A 24,584-nucleotide genomic window follows, 5' to 3' on the forward strand; every position below is an offset into this window, starting at 1 on the left:
CTAAAGCTTTAAAAATGATAACTGATATATCAAGAGAAAAGAAAATGCAATCACATAAAATGCACAGTTAAAATTACACAAGGCAGAAAAAGAGAAGAATGAAAAAGTACAATGAATAAATATTTTAAAACAGGGCAGATATATGTGAATTATCTAAATATACCAATGAAAAAACAATCTCAGAGTGGATTTAAAAAAGACCCAAATATATGCTATCTATACAAAACCCCTTTGAATGTAAAAAGATATATTAAAAGTAAAGGGATGAAGGGACTTTCTGGTGGTCCAGTGGTTAAAATCCCGCCTTCCAATGCAGGGAACATGGGTTCGATCCCTGGTTGGGGAACTAAGATCTCACATGCCACAGGGCAACTAAGCCTGCACACCGCAACTACTGAGCCCGCATGCTCTGGAGCCTCTGTGACACAACTAAAGAGAAGACTGTGAGCCGCAATGAAGAGAACATGTACCACACCAAAGGGTCTGGTGTGCTGCAACTAAGCCAAATAAATAAATAAATAAAATTTAATAAGCCATTAAAAAACAACAAAAACAAAAGTAAACTACAGTAGCTTTATTACTTTCGGACAAAGCTGAATTAACAAAAGGAAAATTATCAGGAATAAAGAGGAGCATTACATAATGATAAAGGGGTAGACTCAGCAGAAGATAGAACAAGCCTCAAGAGTATGTGTCTAAAAACAGATCAAAATAGGAGGCAAGAACTGGGACTTCCCTGGTGGCACAGTGGTTAAGAATCTGCCTGCCAATGCAGAGGACACGGGTTTGAGCCCTGGTCCAGGAAGATCCCACATGCCGCAGAGTGACTAAGCCCATGCGCCACAACTACTAAGCCTGCTTCGCAACAAGAGAAGCCACAGAAATGAGAAGCCCGAGCACCGCAATGCTGAGTAGCCCCCGCTTGCTGCAACAAGAGAAAGTTCACGTGCAGAAATAAAGACCCAACACAACCAAAAGTCAATAAATAAATTAAAAAAAAAAGAACTGAAAACAATTATAGTTTGAGATTTCAACAAACTTCCATTTGTACTTAATGGATTCATCAGTCGAAACAAGGACACAGTTGAACTGAGCAGCACCATCAATCAATGGGATCTAATCAACATTTATAGAATACTTTATTCTACAACAGCAGAATACACATTTTTAAGCTCAGATGGCACTTTGATTGAGATAGACAACATTGTGGGTCACAATGCACAATTCAAAAGACAATGAAGCTTTTGAAGAATTAATTAAAGAATTAAAAATTAATGAATTATTTAAAAAACAGCCAGAAATATCAAAACATTTGCAGACTGAACAACACACTTCTAAATAACATGTAGATCAAAAGAGTCCCAGATAATTTTAAAATATTTTGAACTAAAGGAGAATGGAAATACAACTTCTTTTTCTGTTTACAGGGTAAATTGTGAGTATCACTGTTCACAGCAACTCAATTGAATCAGACTTGTTCTTCAAATGACTCTGCATATGACTTTTGCATAATGAATATAATGTTCACACTAAATGCACTGGTGACCCTGAGACAATAAAAGTCTTGCAGAAAACACTGTTTGGCTTCTTTCCTGAAGAGGCAATTCAGTAACAATTGTATATCTTTTATACACTGGCCAGAAAACAGTAAGAGAAAATAGGAACATGAGGTATTTTAACTATCCAAATGTATCCTCTAACATATTTACATAATGATAGTTTTTACATAAAAAGTGCATAATTCCCACTACCCTCATGTTGGATTCCAGTACAATTAAATTGAAGGTGGTCTTTGGGTAGAAAAGTTTTCCTCATCACTTACCTTCACAGGATTTTTTTCCTGTGTAAATTTCGAACACCGGCTGAGTAGTCTGGTGGACTGTTTATAAATGATTAATTTCAAGGATTTACCTCTTGTGTGAGTCCTCTAATGTCCAATGAGGGCTGAAATCTGGTTGAAACACTATCCATATGCAATACACATGAGGGATTTCTCTGTGAGTTTTGTTGATTGATGGTTGACTTCTCGAAGAGAAAATTTCCAGGTTTATTATATTCATTGATCTTCCCCTGAGTTCTCTGATGCTGCACTTCCAGTCAAAGTTTCCCCATATCCATTACATTCACAGAGTTTCTCAGTCTGATGTTTCCTAAGACCTGACTTCTGGCTAAAAGCTTTCCCATATTCATCATGTTAATGGGATTTCCCCGTGTGACTTCTCTGATGTGTTCTTAGGCCTGGGTTGCTGCTTTAAGTTTTCTAAAGTTTACTACGTTGATCGGGTTTCTCCCACGTGGGGACTGTCTGATGTACTCTGAGGTTTAGTTTATAGGGGAAAACTTTCTCATGTTCATTACTAATAGGATTTCTCCCCATTATGAGTTCTCTGAACTCTTTAGGACTGGCATCTAGCTAAAAACTTTCTCACATGCAACCCATTCATTGGGTTTCTCCTCCATGAATTCACTGATGCAGAGGTAGATGAGAATTTTCACAGAAGGATTTTCCACACTTACTACACTGCTAAGGTTTCTGTTTTGTGTGAATTTTGATGCCGAGTGAGGTGAGACTTCCTAGAGAGACATTTTCCACATTTATTACACTCATAGGGTTTCTCCCCTGTGTGATTTCTCTGATGTCTTTTTAGGGTTGACTTATGGCTAAAAGCTTTCCCACAGTCACTACATTCATAAGGTTTCTCCCCTGTATGAGTTCTCTGATGTTCTCTGAGGTTTGACATGTGGGTAAAAGTTTTCTCACATTCATTACATGCATAAGGTCTCTCCCCACTATGAGTTCTCTGATGTCCAGTGAGGTATGACTTCCTATAGAAAAATACTCCACACTGATTACATTCATAGGGTTTCTCCCCTGTGTGAATTCTCTGATGCACAACGAGGTATGATTTCCTACAGATAGATTTTCCACACTCACTACATTCATAACGTTTTGCCCCTGTGTGACTATTCTGATGCTCAGTGAGGTGAAACTTTGTATAGAAAACTTTTCCACATTTATTACACTCATAGGGTTTCTCACCTGTGTGACTTCTCTGATGTCTTTTTATGGTTGACTTATGGCTAAAAGCTTTCCCACACTCACTACATACATATGGTTTCTCCCCTGTATGAGTTCTCTGATGATCTCTGAGGTGTGACGTGTGGGTAAAAGTTTTCTCACATTCGTTACATGCATAAGGTCTCTCCCCACTGTGAGTTCTCTGATGTCCAATAAGGTAATACTTCCTAGAGAAGAATTTTCCACATTCTTTACATCCATAGGGTTTCACCCTTATTTGAGTTCTTTGATGTACACTAAAGGTAGTCTGAGCGGGCGAGGTTTGCCAAAATATGGTATCATGACAGAAGCTCCCTTTTGAGTCATATGTCTGGGGAATGGTAAGGGCTGCATCAGGGCTTAAGTCGCCTCCAATTTCAAAGGTCTTTATTTCTGAGTGAGTGCTCTGATGTTCTCTGAAGTGTAACTTCGGGCAGAAAGTTTCCTCAACTGTGTCTTTATTCTGAAGTTGAGCAAAAAAGTCTTCCTGCAAGTATTTTCCTTGATTTGCCAGACTTTGCTCTAAGAGGTTATCAAGTTTGCTGTCTTATAAAATAAAGAAAATAAAAATGTCTTATGAACATTAAACACATTTCTTATAGGATGCAGCCTTTATATATATGTGCTATATTGTATTTAACTATTTGCTTTCTAGGCACCAAGCCTCCCTGAAATAAACATTCCAAATGTTTATACTATTCCTATACTCCCTGAGAAAAAAGGACAACAAAATTATGATGATTATTACTATATAGTTGGCATTTTAAAAATAAGGAAATGAATGGTAAATAGATAATAGGACTCTCAAAAGTGGTTCACTCAGGAAAGCTGAAAATGAGAGACTGGGATGACTGATTATGAGCAGTAGGTAGAATTTAAGAAAAATCAGTTAATAAGGGTTTTCAAATGATAGATCAAAGAAGGGATTGGACTGAGGAAGAATAACAATGTCCAGGTCCTTATACTTCCAACTAGAGATTACAGTGGGAAGTCTACCAGCTTCTGGCTGGAGTCCACCCTTTTCTATTCTAAACACATCAACACTAAAATAAATTTATAATTGCACTAATTTTCTCCTGATTATAGAAACAATTCTATAGCTCAAGCTCAAATCCTCCTGGAGTTACTCACAGAAATACAAATGTACAAGAAGTGGAAAAGTGATGAGAGGTAAAACCATAATTTGACCTAGAATGAATTCACTTCTGTATGCTGGCTCTAATGCCTTAGTTTACTATACCAGGGTTGTTCAACAACAAACCTCTCTTGAACATCAAATCATAAGTTTCCACTTTCACTATAATTACTCACTCTCCTGAAACTAGTCTTAACCATGACTAATCTCTATATAAGCATTCCACCTACTTCTCAACATACTTAGTTTCTATTAACTGATATCCATAAATAGCATGTTTCAACCTGTTTCCAAAAGCCCATTTAGAAATACCCTTTTTATTCATTTCACATAAAAGTTTCTTTCATATGTGTGACTGATCTTACCTAGGCTATTTTAACCTTTGATGTAAAATGCCAGCCCTATGCTAAAACCTAAGGTGGCACTGAACACACTACTCTAAATACAACAGAAAACAGGAGTTAAGTGGCATCATTCTGGAAAACAACTTTTTTTTTTAACAACTCCAGGCACATTAGATATTCTAGCTACCATTTCACAACTCCATATTTTCCAATCTAGCCTGGCCAGGCTATTTGTCTCCTAGCAGTGGTTCCTTAACTACAATAATATTTTTCAGTTTCAACATTTATCTTCTACTCACAATCCTTTCTCTAAGTAACTCTATATCCCAACTTAAGGATTAAAGATTAATCTAGATATCTTTTGAGGCAATACTATTCTCTAAACTTGACTAAGAAAATACCTTCTTAGAGCTCCCCAACACTAATTAACACTCTCACAATAAGTACCGCCTATACCATTCATCTTAACAATGAATAGATGGAGAGCACACATGCATATTGAGGCACACACATTTTTAAGCAAATTATTATCACTTAAATCAGGATTCATCTTAAAATTAATGGCATGTTGACAGTTTTTTAGCTACCCCTAAAATAATGGTTCCTCTTTCAACTGATACTTTCTTAGAGCCTATAAAATATATTTCATGAAGCTTTGTGCTCCTAAATCTGAAACAGAACTCTCATTCTCTGATTATTTTTGCACTCCTCTGTGATATGAAATAAATTAGTAGTCCTTAAAAATGCAGTATGAAACTTCGCTGGTGCTGCAGTGGTTAAGAATCTGCCTGCCAATGCAGGGGACAGGGGTTTGAGCCCTGGTCTGGGAAGATCCCACATGCTGTAGAGCAACTAAGCCTGTGCGCCACAACTACTGAGCCTGCACTCTAGAGACCATGAGCCACAACTACTGAAGCCCATGTGCCTAGAGCCTGTGCTCCGAAACAAGAGAAGCCTGTGCACCACAATGAAGTGTAGCCCCCACACACTGCAACTAGAGAAAGCCTGCGCACAGCAACAAAGACCCAATGCAGCCAAAGTAAATAAATAAATTTAAAAATATATATATATATATATATATATATATATACATATTTTTTTAAATGCAGTATGTTTCAGAGCTACCCAGACCACTCTCAGTTACACTGGCTTAGTCAAAGAAATTTGACTGCTGCATCAATAAGTATGAAATACCTCTCTCCAACCTTATGGTCAATCCAGTGTAACTAACTATACAATATTAATTATATATAATGTCCCAGAAGAGGCAGGAATAAAGTAGGGAATATTCTCTTCTGGTGCATTATAATACACCAAATAATTTACCCACACACATTCATTTTAAGTACATCTTAATTTTTGTATGTGTGTATGTTTTAACATTCTGTTCCAAATAACAAGATACTATTCAGTTTTTTGTTTCTGACCATTATTTATATGGCATTTTTCTACCAATAGACTTTTGCTGCTTGATTTCATATGCATAATTTTCATTTTAGCTTCATAGACCATGGTTGTCCTGCAGTGTGTAATATTCCACTGTATTATTATATCATGGTTTAACTTTAAGTTCACATGTAAATTAGTATTGAGGTTCCTTCCAAAATTGGGCTTTTTACAAATGTTGTATGAAGAGTGTCTTATTTTGTCTCCCAGTGAAAATGTATAAGAAACTCTAGAAGATAAACCTGGGAGTGAAACTACTGAGTCATGGGGAACAGGTATGTTAAAATTTAAAGAAAATGCTAATCTGTTTTCCCAAATACCAATTAATACTGCTCCTGCCTTGTTGATGATTCCTTGCATATCATCCTACTCTTGGAATCATAAAACTTCTCCATGTTTGAAAATTGAGTGGGAAGAACATCATACTACAGTGTGATCTGATTTGAATTTGTGCTTCCCAGAGTAAGCATTTTTTTTCATCTATGCCATTCATCCCCTTTGAGAAATGCCTCTTTATGGACTTTGACTCTTCTAAATAGGATGCTTGGCTTTTTACTAACAATTTTAGTAGTTTAATATTTAACATACATTTGAGTCCCAAGTTTTTGTCCCAGGTACTGAATCAGAAAATAAAATATTTTAAATATCTGCTCTCAGAGAGCTTATATTCCAGGGGAAAGAGACAGAGGGAAAAATTCATACTTCACAATAGTATATTAGGTGTTGAGTGGTTGGGAGAAAAATGAAACAGAAAAAAGGAGGAAATAAGACTGTTTGACACAGGAGTGACATTTAAAATATGACAGTCATAGAAGGCCATACTAAGGAGATATCTGTCTTAAGATCTGAATTCCTTATGTATTACAGAAATAAATTCTTTCTGAGGTATATTTATAACAAATATCATTTCCCACTGTTTGTCTCCTCATGGTTATGAAAGTATGAAACTCAGCATAAATATACATACAACTATTCTGTCCATAAGAAATAGTACAGAGTGACCACCCATGGAATTATAATTCTCATAAAGAAACAGAATATGACTGGATCAGAAAAACATCAGGTCTTTCTCAAGCTTCTGCATCATTACATGTCATATCACTCATAAAATTTATAGGAATTAATTACTCTCATTTCTGTGCTGTTTTACAACTCTCTTTTAGAGGCCTTAAGAATTTGGACGTTTAGAAAAAATATATTCAATATCAGAAAAGTAAGATGTAACAAAAGTAATGAGATGTAATCCTGATGTTTTTCACATCTTGAAAAGCTAGGAAGCCAAATACATAACTTACAGCTGAAAAATCAAGTAACAGTCACAATGATATTGAAGAGGTAAAAACTAAGAGAGATTATAAAAGAAACTAAAATTGGGTGTTAAAATATGGGAAGGAAGAGAAAGTAAGCATTTTAATTTCATAACTGGTTACACATCAGGTGATTACTAGACATTGTCTAAATAAATGGATCATTAGGCAATTGCATGAGATTATAAATTTTTATGGTCACACCTTAAGCCAAAGTACAACCTAACTATGTTATTAGGAGAAAAACACACTTATTCTAAAAAGAAAAGAAAGCAGGGCTATTACTGAAGAGCTTCTGTAACATTATACACAGAAACAGCATTTAGAAGTAACTGCCAATCAATATGAATGGGCTAATGTAAACTATTAAAAGAAAATGCTATTAGACTGTATTTGAGACATACCTAAAATTAATTTGGAAAATCAGAAATTCAAAGTGGTAAATTAAGAAAACATAAAAAAAAAAAATTCAGGATTCATTAATCTCAGTCAAGGCTGAATTCAATTTTTCAAAGTTAAATTCAAGGTTTAGCATAAAGTCAAAAAAAATCTCATGAGTATGTTTTGAAATTTGATCAGCTCATTATTAAAACATGTCATAAAGGTGCTGTAATCAATATGAAATGGTCTAGTGTAGAGATATTAAAAAGGCCACAGAAACAACAGAGAAACCAGGACCAAATACATGATTTACTGACTCTTGACTTCTAAGGTAACAATGCATAAAACTAGAGGAAATTCCCCATGTGAATGACTGCTAAATTGCATGTTTGAATTGGAAATGTTTATATCATTTATATTTAGAATAATCATCTATGTATTTGGGTTTGTACTGTATCTTGAAGCTTACTATCTGTAAGATGAGAAAATCAATGTGCTAATATTCCATCCCTTTTCTTACACTCATTTATATCATATTTGGTATACTCTTTACACACTTTAAGATATAAGTTCTCACAAAGAAAAGTGTTTAAACTATTTCACAATGTCCACCTCTAACTGACCGTTTTGGATCTAACTTCCCCTGGAGTTGTGTCTAAAGTACTCAACTCACCTGTATGGCTCTTGTTTAGAAATTCTTCCTCTAATAACAATGGATCATCTTGCTCCAACTTGATGATTACATCCGGTTTTGTAAAATAATACCCTGTAAATGGGAAATAATATGGCATTTAGGTCAGCTGAACTGGCTTTAATGCACATGAATGTGAAGGAAGGAATAGTTATAGGAGTAGCAAAGTGATGGTGCTCATTTGACCTTTCCTTTGGAGAGGAAACTACAATATAATTTTTTTCTGAATCTAAAAAGGAATTGATCCCATTAAAGCCCTGAATCATAAGGATACATAACACTGAGTCTACATGTACAGAGGTTTAAATAAGGCTCTGCACAGGAACTTCCAATCATGACCATGATGGTGTAAGAGGAATAATGGTACATGCCAAACAACTGGGAACCATACAAAATCAATGAAATAATGACCTTTAGGTATTACACATGAGCTCTGAGAGAAGGGAAAGAAACAGAATTTCTAGGTTATGGTACAGGAAGAAGACACCAAATCACAGCCTGCTGAACTACAGAACGCAAAGTTCAGAGTTCAGGAAAGCCAAAACAATTAGAATTTCTGGAGTAAAATATTTCAGAGGAAAGAGGTACGCTGAGAGAGAGGCAGGAAGCTCTAACAGAAAGGTCACCTTGAGTAAAATTTGTACATTCATATAAGAAAGTTTCCAACAATGGAGGAAAAAGAACCCAAACACAATAGGTGGAAAACTTTCTAAGCATACACACAGACAGGATGTTTGGAAAGAGTGGAAAGATCTTCTACTATGTGAGGTATTAGATGCTCTGCATCCAAGAGTATTATTGTGCTACTAGTGTGACCAAGTTAGTCTTAAAGAATGCTCTAGACCTGAAATAACAAGCAAATACTGAGTTAATTTAAATGATTTACTTGAATTAAATTATATTAGAAGCAAACACTGAAAGGATTAAAATTATTCTCAAGTAATTTACTACTCCCCCAAAAAATGCACCAAAGAATTTAAACAAATATCACAAAATCTAGCAGCCAACAATGCAAAAGTCACAATATGTAGCACACTATCAACAATGACCAAGTATGGGGCGGGGAGCAGGAGACAAGATGGCAGAGTAGAAGAACTTGAGCTCACCTCCTCTCATGAAAACATCAAAATCGCAACTGTAATCAACCATTGACAGAAAAGACTTGAACCTACCAAACAAGATATTCTACACCCAAAGACAAAGGAGAAGCCAAAACGAGATGGTGGGCGGGGAGCTTCTGTGATATAATCAAATCCCATGCTCACTGGGTAGGTGGCCTACAAACTGGAAAATAATTATATCGCAGAGATTCTCCCACAGGAGTGAGAATTCTGAGCCCCACGTCAGGCTCCCAAGTCTGTGGGTCTGGCATCAGGAGAAGGCGCTGCCAGAGCATTTGGCTGTGAACACTAGCGGGGCTTGAGTGCAGGAGCTCCAAAGGACTGGGGGAAACAGAGATTCCATTCTTGGAGGGCAAACACAAGGTTTCTTGTGCACTAGGAACCAGGGCAAAGCAGTGACTCCATAGGAGCCTGCGCCAGACATAGCTGTGGGTCTTGGAGGGTTTCTTGGAGAAGTGGGGGTTGGCTGTGACTGTCTGTGGGGGCAAGTACACTGCTGGTGGAGGCCTCAAGAAATAATCATCACCATGAGCTCTTCGGGAGATTGTCATCTTGGCACCGACAGCTGGACCCAACCAACAGCCTACAGGCTCCAGTGCAAGGATGCCTCGGGCCAAACAACCTACAAGGTGGGAACACAGCCTCACCCACCAGCAGACAGGCTGCCTAAAGTCTTCCTAACCCCACAGCTGCCTCTAAACAAACCCCCTGACAAGGTCCTGCCCACCAGAGGGACAAGACCCAGCTCCACCCACCAGAGGGCAGGCACCAGTCTCTCCAACCAGGAAGCCTACACAAGTCTCTGGATCAACCTCACCAACTAGGGAGCAGACACCAGAAGCAAAAGGAACTACAGTTCTGCAAATTGAGGAACAGAGACCACAAACACAGAAAGTTAGATAAAATAAGACGACAGAGAATTATGGCCCAGACGAAGGAACAAGGTAAAACCACAGAATAACAGCTAAGTGAAATAGAGATAGCCAATGTAACTGAAAAAGAATACAGAGTAATGATAGTAAAGATGATCCAAGATCTTGGAAAAAGAATGAGGCACAGATGAAGAAGATAGAAGAAATGTTTAATAACGCACTAGAAGCTTTGAGAAGAGAGTTGAACGATACAATAGCTGAAATATAAATACATGAGAAGGAATCAATAGCAGGAAAAATGAGGCAGACTAACAAATAAGTGAGCTGGAAGACAGATTGTTGGAATCACTGCTGCAGAACAGATAAAGAAAAAAGAATGCAAAGAAATGAGAACAGTCTAAGAGACCTCTGGGACAACATTATATGCACCAATATTCACATTATAGGGGTTGCAGAAGAAGAGAGAAAGGGCCTGAGAAAATATTTGAAGAGATAATAACTGAAGATTTCCCTAACATGGGAAAGGAAACAGTCACCCAAGTCCAGGAACTGCAGAGGCCCAGTCAGGATAAACCCAAGGAGGAACACACTGAGACACACATTAATCAAATTGACAAAATTAAATACAATGAGAAAATATTAACAGCAACAAGGATAAGCAACAAATAACATAGAACAAAATTCCCATAAACTTATGAGCTGATTTTTCAGCAGAAACTCTGCAGGCCAGAAGGGAGTGGTATGATATACTGAAAGTGGTGAAAGGGAAGAATCTACAACCAAGAATCCTCTACCCAGCAAGGCTCTCGTTCAGATTCAATGGAGAAATCAAAAGTTTTACAGACAAGTAAAACCTGAGAGAATTCAGCACCAACAAACCACCTTTACAACAAATGCTAAAGGAACTTCTCCAGATGAAAAGAAAGTCACAACTAGAAACAAGAAAATTATTAATGGAAAAGTTCACTGGTAAAGGCAAACAGAGTAAAGGTAGGAAATCATCCACACAGAAATGATATCAAAGCCAGCAACTGTGAGGAGAGGATGGTACAAATGTAGGATATTGAAAATGCATTTGAAATTAAAAGACCAGCAGCTTAAAACAATCTTGTTTATATACAGACTTCTATATCAAAACCTTATGGTAACCATAAACCGAAAATCTACAGAAGATACACACACACAAAAAAAGAAAAAGCAAGGCAAACACAAGTCTAAAGATAGTCATCAAATCACCAGAGAAGAGAAAAGAGGAAGGGAAGAAAAAAGCCCCGCAAATACAAATTCAAGACAATTAACAAAATGGCAATAAGAACATACATACAGATATGCTCCACCCAAAAGACTTATAGGCTGGCTGAATGGATACAAAAACAAGACCCATATATATGTTGTCTACAAAAAACCCACTTCAGACCTAGGGACACATACAGACTGAAAGTGAAGGAATGGAAAAAGATATTCCAAGCAAATGGAAATCAAAAGAAAGCTGGAGTACCAATCTTTTATCAGACAAAATAGACTTTAAAATAAAGACTGTTACAAAAAAGAAAATAAGGACACTGAATAATGATCAAGGGATTAATCCAAGAAGAAGATATAAAAATTGTAAATATATATGCCCCCAACATAGGAGCAACTTGATATATAAGGCAAGTACTAACAGCCATAAAAGGAGAAATCAACAATAACACATAATAGTGGGAGATTTTAATGCCACTATCATTAAAGCCCACCTTCAACAAAGGACAGATCATCCACAGAGAAAATCACTAAGGAAACACAAGTCTTAAATGACTTAGTTGATATTTATATGACATTCCATCAGACAGCAGCAGAATACACATTCTTCTCAAGTGCACACAGAACAACCTCCAGGATAGATCATATCTTGGGTCACAAATCAAGCCTCTGTAAATTTAAGAAGATTTACATCATAGCAAGCATCTCCTCCAACCACACTGCTCTGAGATTAGAAATCCACTACAAGGAAAAAAACTGTAAAAAACACAAACACATGGAGGATAAACAATATATTACTAAACAACCAATGGATCACTGAAGAAATCAAAGAGGAAATAAAAAAATACTTAGACACAAATGAAAACACGATGATCTGAAACGTGGGAGGCAGCAAAAGCAGTTCTAAGGGGGAAGTTCATAGAAATACAACCTTACCACAAGAAAGAAGAAAAATCTCAAATATTAACAACCTAACCTTACACCAAAAGCAACTAGAGAAAGAAGAACAAACAAATTCCAAAGGTAGCATAAGAAAAGAAATAATAAAGATTAGAGCAGAAATAAATGAAATAGAGATGGAGAAAACAATAGAAAAGGTCAATGAAACTAAAAGCTGGTTCTTTGAAAAGATAAAAAATTGGTAAACCTTTAGCCAGACTCATCAAGAAAAAAAGGGAGAGGGCTCAAATCAATAAAATTAGAAAAGAAAAAGGAGAAGTTATAACTCACACCATAGAAACACAAAGGATCTATAAGAGACTACTACAAGCAACTATATGCCAATAAAATGGACAACCTAGAAGTAATGGACAAATTCTTAGCAAGGTACAATCTCCCAAGACTGAACCAGGAAGAAATAGAAAATATAAACAGACCAATCACAAGTACTGAAATTGAAACTGTGATTAAAAAATTTCCAAGAAACAAAAGTCCAGGACCAGATGGCTTCACAGGCGAATTCCATCAACATTTAGAGAAGCGGTAACACCTATCCTTCTGGAACTCTTCCAAAAAATTGCAGTGGAAGGAATACTCCCAAACTTGTTCTATGAGGCCACCATCACCCTGATACCAAAACGAGACAAAGACACCACAAAAAAGAAAATGACAGGCCAATATCACTGATGAACATAGATGCAAAAATACTCAACAGAATACTAAAAAACCAAATTCAACAATACATTAAAAGGATCATACACAATGACCAAGTGGGATTTATCCCAGAGATGCAAGAATTCTTCAATATGCACAAATCAATCAGTATGATACACCACATTTACAAACAGAAGAATAAAAACTGTAGCATCATCTCAACAGAAGCAGAAAAAGCTTTCAACAAAATTCAGCACCCATTTATTATAAAAATTCTCCAAATGTGGGCATAGAGGAAACCTACCTCAACATAATAAAGGCCATATATGACAAGCCCACAGCTAACATCATTCTCAACCATGAAAAGTTGAAAGCATTTCCTCTAAGATCATGAACAAGACAAGGATCCCCAGTCTTGCCACTTTTATTCACTTTTATAGTTTTGGAAGTCCTAGGCATCGCAATCAGAGAAGAAAAAGAAACAAAAGGAATCCAAATTGGAAAAGAAGAAGTAAAACTGTCACTGTTCACAAATGACACACTATTATACATAGAAAATCCTAAAGATGCTACAAGAAAACTACTAGAGCTAATTAGTGAATTTGGTAAGTTTGCAGGATACAAAACTGATGCACAGAAATCTCTTGCATTCCTATACACTAACAATGAAAGATCAGAAAGAGGAGTTAAGGAAACAATCCCATTTACCATCACATCAAAAAGAATAAAATACCTAGGAATAAACCTACCTAAGGAAGCAAAAGACCTGTACTCTGAAAACTATAAGACGCTGATGAAAGAAACTGAAGATGACACAAACAGATGGGAATATATACCATGCTCTTGGATTGGAAGAAACAATATTATCAAAATGACTATTCTACCCAAGGCAATCTACAGATCCAATGTAATCCGTATCAAATTATCAATGGCATTTTTCACAGAACTAGAACAAAAAAATTGAAAATTTATATGGAGACAAAAAAGACCCTGAATAGCCAAAGCAATCTTGAGAAAGCAAAATGGAGCTGGAGGAATCAGACTCCCTGACTTCAGACTATCCTACAAAGCTACAGTCATCAAAACAGTATGGTACTGGCACAAAAGCAGAAATACAGACCAATGGACCAGGATAGAAAGCCCAGAAATAAACCCACACAACTATGGTCAATTAATCTACAACAATGGAGGCCAGAACATACAATGGACAAAAGACAACCTCTTCAATAAATGGTGCTGGGAAAACTGGACAGCAACATGTAAAAAGAATGACACCAGAACATTCTCTAACACCATAGACAAAAATAAACTCAAAATGGATTAAAGACCTAAATGTAAGGCCAGATACTATAAAACTCTTAGAGGAAAACACAGGCAGACACTCTGGCATAAATTGCAGCAACATCTATTTAGATCCACCTCCTAGAGTAATAAAAATAAAAACAAATAAACAGACCTAATTAAACTTAAAACCTTTTGCACAGCACAGGAAACTATAAACAAAACAAAAAGACAATCTACAGAATGAGATAAAATATTTGCAAAGAAAGCAACTGACAAAGGATTAATCTTCAAAATATACAAACAGTTCATGAAGCTCAATATCAAAAAAACCCCACAAAACAAAACAATCAATAAATGGGCAAAAGATGTAAATAGACATTTCTCCAAAGAAGACATACAGGTGGCCAAAAAGCACAGGAAAAGATGCTCAACATCTCTAATAATTAGAGAAATGCAAATCAAAACTACAATGATGTATCACCTCACACCAGTCAGACTGGCCATCATCAAAAAGTCTATGAACAATAAATGCTGGAGAGGGTATGGAGAAAAGGGAAACCTCCTCCATTGTCGGTGGTAATGTAATTTGGTACAAGCACTATGGAGAACAGTATGGAGGTTTCTTGAAAACCTAAAAATACAACTACCATATGACCCAGCAATCCCACTCCTGGGCATATAACCAGAGAAAACCATAATTTAAAAAGATACATGCATCCCAATGTTCACTGCAGCACTATTTACAGTAGCCAAGACAAGGAAGCAACCTAAGTGTCCATTGACAGAGGAATGGATAAAGATGTGGTGCAGGGCTTCCCTGGTGGCGCAGTGGTTGAGAGTCCGCCTGCCGATGCAGGGGACACGGGTTCGTGCCCCGGTCCGGGAAGATCCCACGTGCCGCGGAGCGGCTGGGCCCGTGAGCCATGGCTGCTGAGCATGTGCGTCCGGAGCCTGTGCTCTGCAACGGGAAAGGCCACAACAGTGAGAGGCCCACGTACCGCAAAAAAATAAAATAAATAAAAATAAATTTAAGATGTGGTGCATATCTACAATGGAATATTACTCAGCCATAAAAAAGAACAAAATAACGCCATTTGCAACATTTGCAGCAAAAAGAATAAAATAATGCCATTTGCAGATGGACCTAGAGATTATCACACTAAGTGAAGTCAGACAGAGAAAGATAAATATAACATGATATCCTTACATGTGGAATCTAAAAAAATGATGTAAGTGAACTTATTTACAAAACAGAAACAGACTCATAAATTTGAAAACAAATTTATGGTTACCAAAGGGGAAAGGCGGGGGAGGGACTAGTTAGGAGTTTGGGATTAACATATACACACTACTATATATAAAATAAACAAGGATATACTTTATAGTACAGGGAACTCTACTCAATATTCTATACTAATCTATATGGAAAAAGAATCTGAAAAAGAATGCTTATATGAATATGTAAAACTAAATCATTCTGCTGTACCCTGAAACTACTACAACATTATAAATCAACTATACCCCAGTATAAAATTAAAATTAAATTTAAAAAAAATGGCCAAGTATGAAAAGAAGGAAAACATGATTCATGACCAGGAAACAAGTCAATCAATGGGACAGAAGAAAAAATGTCATCTGAGATTAAATTTGCTTCCAAGGACCTCAAAGCTGCTATTCTAATACACTCCATAGGTTAAAGAAGATAGAGAAAAACATGAACATGTTGAGAAAACAGAGTTAAAACAAAAGTCCAAAACTGAACTTCAAGGCAGGACAATATACTCCCTGGAGAGGAGAAAAACACTAAAAGACTCCAAAGGGTTTTGTTATAAGGATTACCAATATTTACATCAGATATAAAAACTGACATAGATCTCTTTAATAAGACATGTAGGTTCTCATGTGCTTTTGCATTCATTTTGTTATGTTCCAATTATATAGTTATTTGGAAACTGCATTGTTTGCTTGTGAATGGTGCAAAAGGCTAATACCTTAATGTCGTTATGGCGACTTTTGACCTCAAAGGCACTCTGAAAAGGTCACTGGGACTCCCAAGTCAAAGGGCCATATGGTCCTAAGAGACTGCCATATTCAGTGCCTCTAGGAATTCCTCATTAATTTCAAAGGGCACCCGGCCAACTGAGCACTTTATTACTCTAGTGGTTCTTAAGTTGTGGCTCTGGGGTGACATATGAGAATCTGCATTTCTAACAAATTTTCCCAGATGATTCAAAAGTCTTTAATATTAGAATAGCAAACATTTCTGTTCCCCTGTGATTTATTCTAAATGGCAGCTTTAAAAAAAAAGTCAGTATGCCCAAACATGAGATTTTCAAACTGTTCGTGCTTACCTTACAAATTCAGTACATTATTCTTACTAACTTTCTCTGCTAAATAAAGGACCCAAAATTAAGTATTAACTTTCACCTGTCCCAATCAAGTTAGGTTCCTCTTGTCTCCCCAGACCAGTGTGTGGAATCCTGAGCAAACTCAAAGTGCTAGTAATTATCCAAAAATATAATGACTCTTTTAGACAAATGAATAATTAAAACCCATTGCCAGCTGACCAGATCTAAAAGAAAAGTTAAGTCATCTGGATTTTAAAAAATTATACCAAGTGTAAATATGAATCTACACAAAAGACATAAAGAGAAATGTAAATGGACAATATATAAATACATTGTTCTCATTTAAAAAATATATTAAAGTGCAAATAACATTTTGTACAAGTTATTGTTCTCATTTTAAAAACACATTGTTCTCATTTTAAAAATGTATTAAAGTGCAAATAACATTTTATAAGAAGAAAACAATGTATTATGTGGATTACAAGATACGCAGAAGTAAAATAAATGACAACAAGAACACAAAGGATGAAAGACAGGAAAGGAAAATATTCTGTAATAACACAGTTGAAGTAACAAGATATTTTTTGAAGGCAGACTTACACTTTAGAGATGTATATTTAGAAACCACTAAAAATACAAACAAGTATATCTCAGAAGCCAAAAGTGGTTAAAGGAAATTCATTAAAAATAAGTAGTTAAGGGAATTCCCTGGTGGTCCAGTGCTTAGGACTTGTGCTTTCACTGCTGAGGGCCCGGGTTCAATCCCTGGTCAGGGAACTGAGGTCCTGCATGCCACACAGTGCAGCCAAAGAAAAAAAAAAGGTTGGGGGTGGGGGGGAACGAATTAATCACAGAGAAGGCAGGAAAAAGGGGGGAAAAAAGACAAAAAACTAGAAGGTAAACAGCAAGGTTTCAAATTCAACCACAAAGATAACATTAAATATAAGTGATATGAACATTTTGCTAAAACACAAAAATTATCAGTGCTAATAAAAAGTAAAACAAACATTCTGTCTCTTAGAAACTGACTGTGAATGTAAAGACACAGGTTAGAAATAAAAGGACAGAAAAACTTATATCACACAAAGCACACAATAAGCAAATGATAGTCTGACTGACTATACAGTACCAAACAAAATTCAGGAAAAGAAATACTACCAGGAATAAAAATAAACAATGCAAAATGTTAAAAGGGAAAATGCATCAGGAGGATGTAACAATCCTAAGTGCTTTGCCACTTAAAAACAGAGCTTCAAAATGCCTGAAGCAAATCTTGTTAAAAAAGAAGATAACACACAAATTATACTCAGATACTCAAATTCCTTTCTCAATATTTAATAAAACAAGTAGGTAAGATATTAAAAGGATACAGAAGACTTCAGCAATACGATCAGCCCACTGGAACTAATACCCATCAAGAAAAAGTACTCTTTTCAGTCACATATGGAACATTTCCCAGGATCATATGCTAGGCCGTAAGACAAATTTCAGTACATTCAATAAGATTGAACCATACATGAAATATTATCCAGAGTGACACACAAACAAAGGATATAAAAATTATAACAATATGAAATTATGAAACAAATAGTTGGAAAGTAAACAAATTCTACAAAACCAATAAGATCAAACAAGAAATCACAGAACATTTTTAAAAATATCTTGGATTAAATGAAAATAAAAACACAACAACAAAACTTGTGTGATGCAGCTAAAGCAGTTTTCAAAGGAAAATAGAGAGCCTTATGCTTACATTAAAAAAGCAAAACCGGGATTTCCCTGGTGGCGTAGTGGTTAAGAATTCTCCTGTCAATGCAGGGGACACGGGTTCAAGCCCTGGTCCAGGCAGATCCCACACTGCAGAGCAACTAAGCCCGTGTGCCACAACTACTGAGCCTGCGCTCTAGAGCCTGTGAGCCACAACTACTGGGCCCACACGCCACAACTACTGAAGCCTGCGCACCTAGAGCCCGTGCTCCGCAACGAGAAGCCACCGCAATGAGAAGCCCGCGCACCGCAACAAGAAGCCCACACAACACAACAAAGAGTAGGCCCCACTTACTGCAACTAGAGAAAGGCTGCGTGCAGCAACGAAGACCCAACGCAGCCAAAAATAAATTCATTAAAAATAAATAAATAAAAATAATAAAGCAAAACCAAGTCTCAATTCATGAGCTTAAATTTTATCATAAAACAGCAAAGAAAGGAAGGGCAAGGTAAACCAAATCAGTACAGAAAATCCTAAGGTATCTAGAAATAAATAAATAAACTTCTGAAAGCTAATAACCAGGTTCATCAAGGTTTCAGAATACAAGATAAATATGCAAAACTCAGCTGTATTTCTATGCACTAGCAATAAGCAATCCAAATATGAAATAAAGAAAATAATTCCATTTACAATAGCATCAAACAGAATACTTAGAATAGCTTTAACGAAAGTATAAATCTTGCCCATTTAAAGCCACAAAATATCATTGCAATAAATTTTAAAAGGCCTAAATAAATGGAAAGACAGATAATCTCCATGTTCATGGGTCAGAAGAATGATAGTTGTCAAGATGGCAATACTCCAGGAGTTGAGCTACAGATTCAGTCAAACCCTCTCAAAATCTCAGCTCTACTCTTTTACAGATATTGACAAACCAATCCTAAAATTATGGAAATGCAAGTTACCCAGAATAGCTAAAACAACCTTGATAAAGAAAAAAACTTGGAGGGCTCACACTATTCAATTTCAATTACTCTGTTATGGAAAACACTCCTGTTTCTCATCTATATTACTGTCTCCACCCACAAAATACTTCTGTATTCTCAATACTACTTCACTGCTGGTCACTGAATGTGTAGAGGTTTTTCCCACTACCAGGCAACTCTGCAATACAAGCAAGGTGTCCTACATTCAATTCAGTTCTGACATATCTACTTGGAGTTTGCATCAGATCTCACAGGCTAGGGGTTCAGTCCCGCAAGACTGCCTCTCCTCACACTTCAGATGTCAATTACAAGCCCGGGTTACTACCTGTGCTACTGACCAACTAGCTATAAATGGGAGGTTCCCACATCCTTCTCCTCAAGTTGAATTTGCTAGAATGGCTCACAGAACTCAGGAAAACAGTTTACTTACTATTAATAGATCGCCATGTTTATTACAAAGCATACAACTCAGAAGCAGCCACATGAAAAAGCTGCATAGGGCAAAGCTTCCATGCCCTGTCCAGGAGCATCAACCTCCCACCACCTACAAGTGTTCAGCAACAACAAAGCTCTCTGAACCCTAGAGTTCAGAAATTTTTATGGAGATTTCATTATGTAGGAATAACTGTTATTAGTAATTAAGTCAACCCCTGGAGGTCAGGGGGTGGGCCTGAATGTCCCAACCCTCAAATCACTTGATTGGTATTCCTGGCAACAAGCCTACATCCTCAGGGGGGTTCCAAATGCTACCTCATTAACATGAACTATGGCATGGTTGAAAGGGTCTTGTTAAGAATAACAAAAGACACCTCAATCTCTCTTACACTTAGGAAATCGCAAGGGATTTAGAACTCTGTGCCAGGAACAGGGATGAAGACCAAATCTTCTTTCTTATTATAAATCACAATAACATACTATACTATTAAGATAGTACTGGTGTGAGAATAAACATTATAAAAATAAAAATAGAGACCAATGGAATATAAGTGAGAGGACAGAAATAAACCCTTACATCTATGGACAACTGAATTTCAACAAGGGTGCTACAGTTCAATCAGAAAAATATAGTCTTTTCAACAAATGATGTTGGAAAACACCACTACTCACACGCAAAAGAATGAAGTTGTAACACATACCATCTATAAAAATTAACTCAAAATGAATAACAGACCTAAATGTAGAGAAAAAAATTATAAAATATACAGAAAAAAATAGGAGTAAATGTTTTTGACTTTGAGTTAGGCAAAGTTTTCTGAGATTTGACAAAAAAGAGGAAAAGAGAAAATAGGCCAGCTGGATATTGTCAAAATAAAAAACTTTTGCGATTCAAAGAGCTCTATGTAGAAAGTGAAAAGACAACTCACAGAATGGAAGAAAATATTTACAAAACATATAACTGATAAAGAGACTTATATCCAGATTATATTAAAAAAATCTTAAAAGTCAAACAATGAAGACAAATAACCCAACTTATAAATGGAGAATGGGATGTGAACAGACATTTCTCCAAGGAATATATACAAACAGCCAGTAAGCAATTAACACATTAAAAATGCTCAAAATTAGAGAGATACAACTCATAACTATAATGAAATCCCACTTCACACTCCACTTTTTTAGGAGGGCTAAAAAAAAAAAAAACAGTAACAATTATTCAGGTACATGTGGAAAAACAGGAAGCCTCATTCATTGCTCTTGGGGTGGTAAAAGAAGTGCCACTGCTTTGAAAAATTATTTTGGCAGTTCCTAAAATTGTTAAACAGAGTTACCATATCACCCAGTAATTCTACGCTAAGTATATACAAGGTAGAATGGAAAACTGTGTGCACACAAAAACACAACTGGTCTAGCAGCATTATTCATTAATAGTCAAAATGGAAACAACCCAAAGCCCACCAATGGAAAAACAAAATGTGATATATCCATAAAATCAAATATTACTTAACCAGAAACTGAATTTGATTACGGATACATATTATAACACTGATGAACCTTAAAAAGATCATGCTAAGTAGAAGAAGCCGCTCAGAAAAAGCTATATATTTTGTGATTCTACTTATATGAAACCTCCAAAATAGGCAAATCTCTATGGACACAGAGTAGATTAGTAGATTAGGGTTTCTTCTTGGGGTGATGAAAATATACTAAAATTAAATAGTGGTGATAGTTCCATATCTCTGTGAACATATTAAAAAATACTCAATTGCGTCAATTAAATTAGGTGAACTTTTGGTACACGAATTCTACCTCAGTCAAGTTGTTATTAAAAAAAAAATTCTGACAAAGAAAATTCCAGGTCCAGATTGCTTCTGTAATGAATTCTAGTATGAACTTTTAAGGAAGAAATGATATTAATTTTACAGCACTAGGAATAGAAAGAAAAGAAATAGGTGACAATGAGCAACTATTTAAGGCCTATGACTAACATCATACTTAGTTGTAAATAATAAATAAATTCTTCACATTAAATCCTGGCCTGTTCAAAAAAGAAATTAAAACGCATACAGATTAGAAAAACATAAAAATATCTTTATTTACAAATCATATTATTTAATATATAAAATAGTCTAAGGAATCTTCAAGACATCTAGTAGAAGTAACAAGTGAAGTTAGCAAAACAGAGATAAACAACATCAATGAACATGAATTATATTTCTACTTAAATCCAAAAAACAACTGGAAATTGAAGTTTTTAAAAGTATCATTACAGATAGCATCAAAAGATTTAAGGATACATCTCACAAAAAAGGCTGAAGACACATAAGTGAAAACTGTAACACACTGCAAAGGAACATTAAAAGCTAAGGAAAAGGAAGGACATTGTTCACACATCAGAAAATTCAATATTATTAGATGTAAATTTTCCCCCCAATCTTCTGAACGTTCAACACAATCCTTATAAAACACCACTAGAAAAAATAAATTTTTAAAAAATTTATAGGGAAAGAAAAAGAAACTGTAATAGCCAAAAGAAAAAGTTAAAGAGGACTTACTCCTTCTGATGTGAAAACTTACTGCACAGATTAATCAAAATAGTGCATGACTAGTGCACTAGTCAAATAGTGCATACCTATTAAGATAGGTATTTAGATCAATAAACCAGAATGATATTCAGAGAGAAGCCTATGCATATATGTACAATTTATTTCAAAAGGTGCCAAAGCAACTGAATAAGAAAAGGATAACCAGTGAGCCAAGCAGACCTTTAGCTGCAAAAATGAATCACAATCTATATTTCACACCATTTACACAGATTAACTGGAAAAAGTCAAAGACTTAAATGTAAAACCTAAACCAAGGATATTTCTAGAAAAAAACAGAGGAGAAAATCTGAATGACATCTCTTAGGCAAATTATTAAATAGGGGGTGGGGGGAATAGAATAGGAAAGTAAAGGAAATGATAGATTGGACTTCATCAACATGAAAAAAACCTTTTGCCCAACTGTTTCACAACTAAAAAGATCAACCACAGATTAGGAGAAAAATTTTTCAACATGTGTATCTTATAAAAGTCTTCTATTAAGATTGTATAAAGAACTCTTTCAACTGAATTATAAGCTGAAAAACTCAACAAAACAAATGGGCTAAGGATCTGAACTTACTTTTTTAAAAGCTACGTGAATGAACAAATAGCATACAAAAGTTGTTCATCATCATTCGCCAAAGAGAAATGATAAATGAAACCCAAGTAGATATAACAGACCCCCACTAGAAGGATAAAAACTCATCGGGTTTACAACACAAAATGATGGTGAATATTTGGAGCAACTAGAATTACTATAAGTTACTAATGCCCACATAAATAACACATGCACTTTAAAAACATTTGGCAGTTATTGTTTTCTTCTTCATATACAGGCATACGTCAGAGACACTGCAGGTGTGGTGGCAGATCACAACAATACAGTGAATACCACAATAAAGTGAGTCGTACAAATTGTTTGGTTTCCTAGTACATAGAAAAGCTGTGTTTACACACAGAGTAGACTAATAAGTTTGCAACAGCATTATGTCTTAAAAAACAATGTACATATCTTAATTTAAAATAACACTTTATTGCTAAAAAATGCTAACCATCACTGAGCCTTCAGTGCATGGTAATCTTGCTGGTGGAGGGTCTTGCCTCAGTGTTGATGCTGCTGACTATTAATGGTGATGGTTACTGAAGGCTGGGGTGGCCGTGGCAGTTTCTTAAAACAAGACAACAATGAAGTTTGTCACATCAACAGACTCTTCCTTTCATGAATTATTTCTCCGTAATATGTAAAGCAAATTGACAGCATTTTACAGACAGTAAAACTTCTTTCAAAACTAGTCAATCCTCTCAAACCCTGCCACTACTTTATTAACTAAATGTGTAATGTTCTAAATCCTTTGTTGTCATTTGAAGGATCTTCAGAGTGTCTTCACCAGTAGATTCCATCTCAAGAAACCACTTTCTTTGCTCCTTCAAGAAGCAACTCCTCATCCATTAAATTTTTACCATGGGATTGCAGCAGTTCAGTCACATCTTCAGGATCTGCTTCTAATTCTAATTCTTCTGCTTCTTCCACCACATCTGCAGTTACTTCCTACACTCAAGTTTGGAACCCCTCAAAGTCATCCATAAGGACTGGAATCAACTTCTTCCAAACACCTGTTCAGGCTGATATTATAAACTCCTCCCATGAATCACAAACGTTCTTAATGGCATCTAGAATGGTCAGTCCTTTCCAGAAGGTTCTCAATTGACTTTGCCCAGACCCACAGAGGAATCAATATCTATGGCAGCCATAGCTTTACAAAATATATTTTTTAAATAATAAGACTTGAAAGCCAAAACAACTCAACACATGGGCTGCAGAATGGATGTTGTGTTAGCAAGCATAAATATACTAATCACATCGTACATCTCCAACAGAGAGCTCTTGAGTGACCAGGTGCATAATCAATGAGCATGTTTTGAAAGAAATCTTTTTTCTGAGCAGTAGGTCTAACAATAGGCTTAAAATACTCAGTCAATCATATTGTCAACATATGTGCTGTCATCCAGGCTTTGTTGTTCCATTTCCAGAGCACAGGCAAAGT

General features: G+C 35.9%; 1 protein-coding gene across 1 annotated transcript in view; it reads right to left on the minus strand.

Annotated features, from left to right (window-relative positions):
- Window positions 1–1,122: 1,122 nt before the first annotated feature.
- LOC308619061 (uncharacterized protein) overlaps window positions 1,123–24,584 on the minus strand; it is a 28,547-nt gene continuing 5,085 nt past the window's right edge. The window contains exons 4-5 of the mRNA XM_081237570.1: window positions 8,345–8,437; window positions 1,123–3,604 (exon numbers count right to left, since the gene is read on the minus strand). Of these exons, the coding sequence (XP_081093696.1) occupies window positions 2,517–3,604; window positions 8,345–8,437 (1,181 nt within the window). The 3' untranslated portion in view covers window positions 1,123–2,516. The remainder of the gene's footprint in view (window positions 3,605–8,344; window positions 8,438–24,584) is intronic.

Source organism: Mesoplodon bidens, assembly GCF_964165515.1.
Source record: "Mesoplodon bidens genome assembly, chromosome: 6".
Taxonomy (NCBI): Eukaryota; Metazoa; Chordata; class Mammalia; order Artiodactyla; family Ziphiidae; genus Mesoplodon; species Mesoplodon bidens.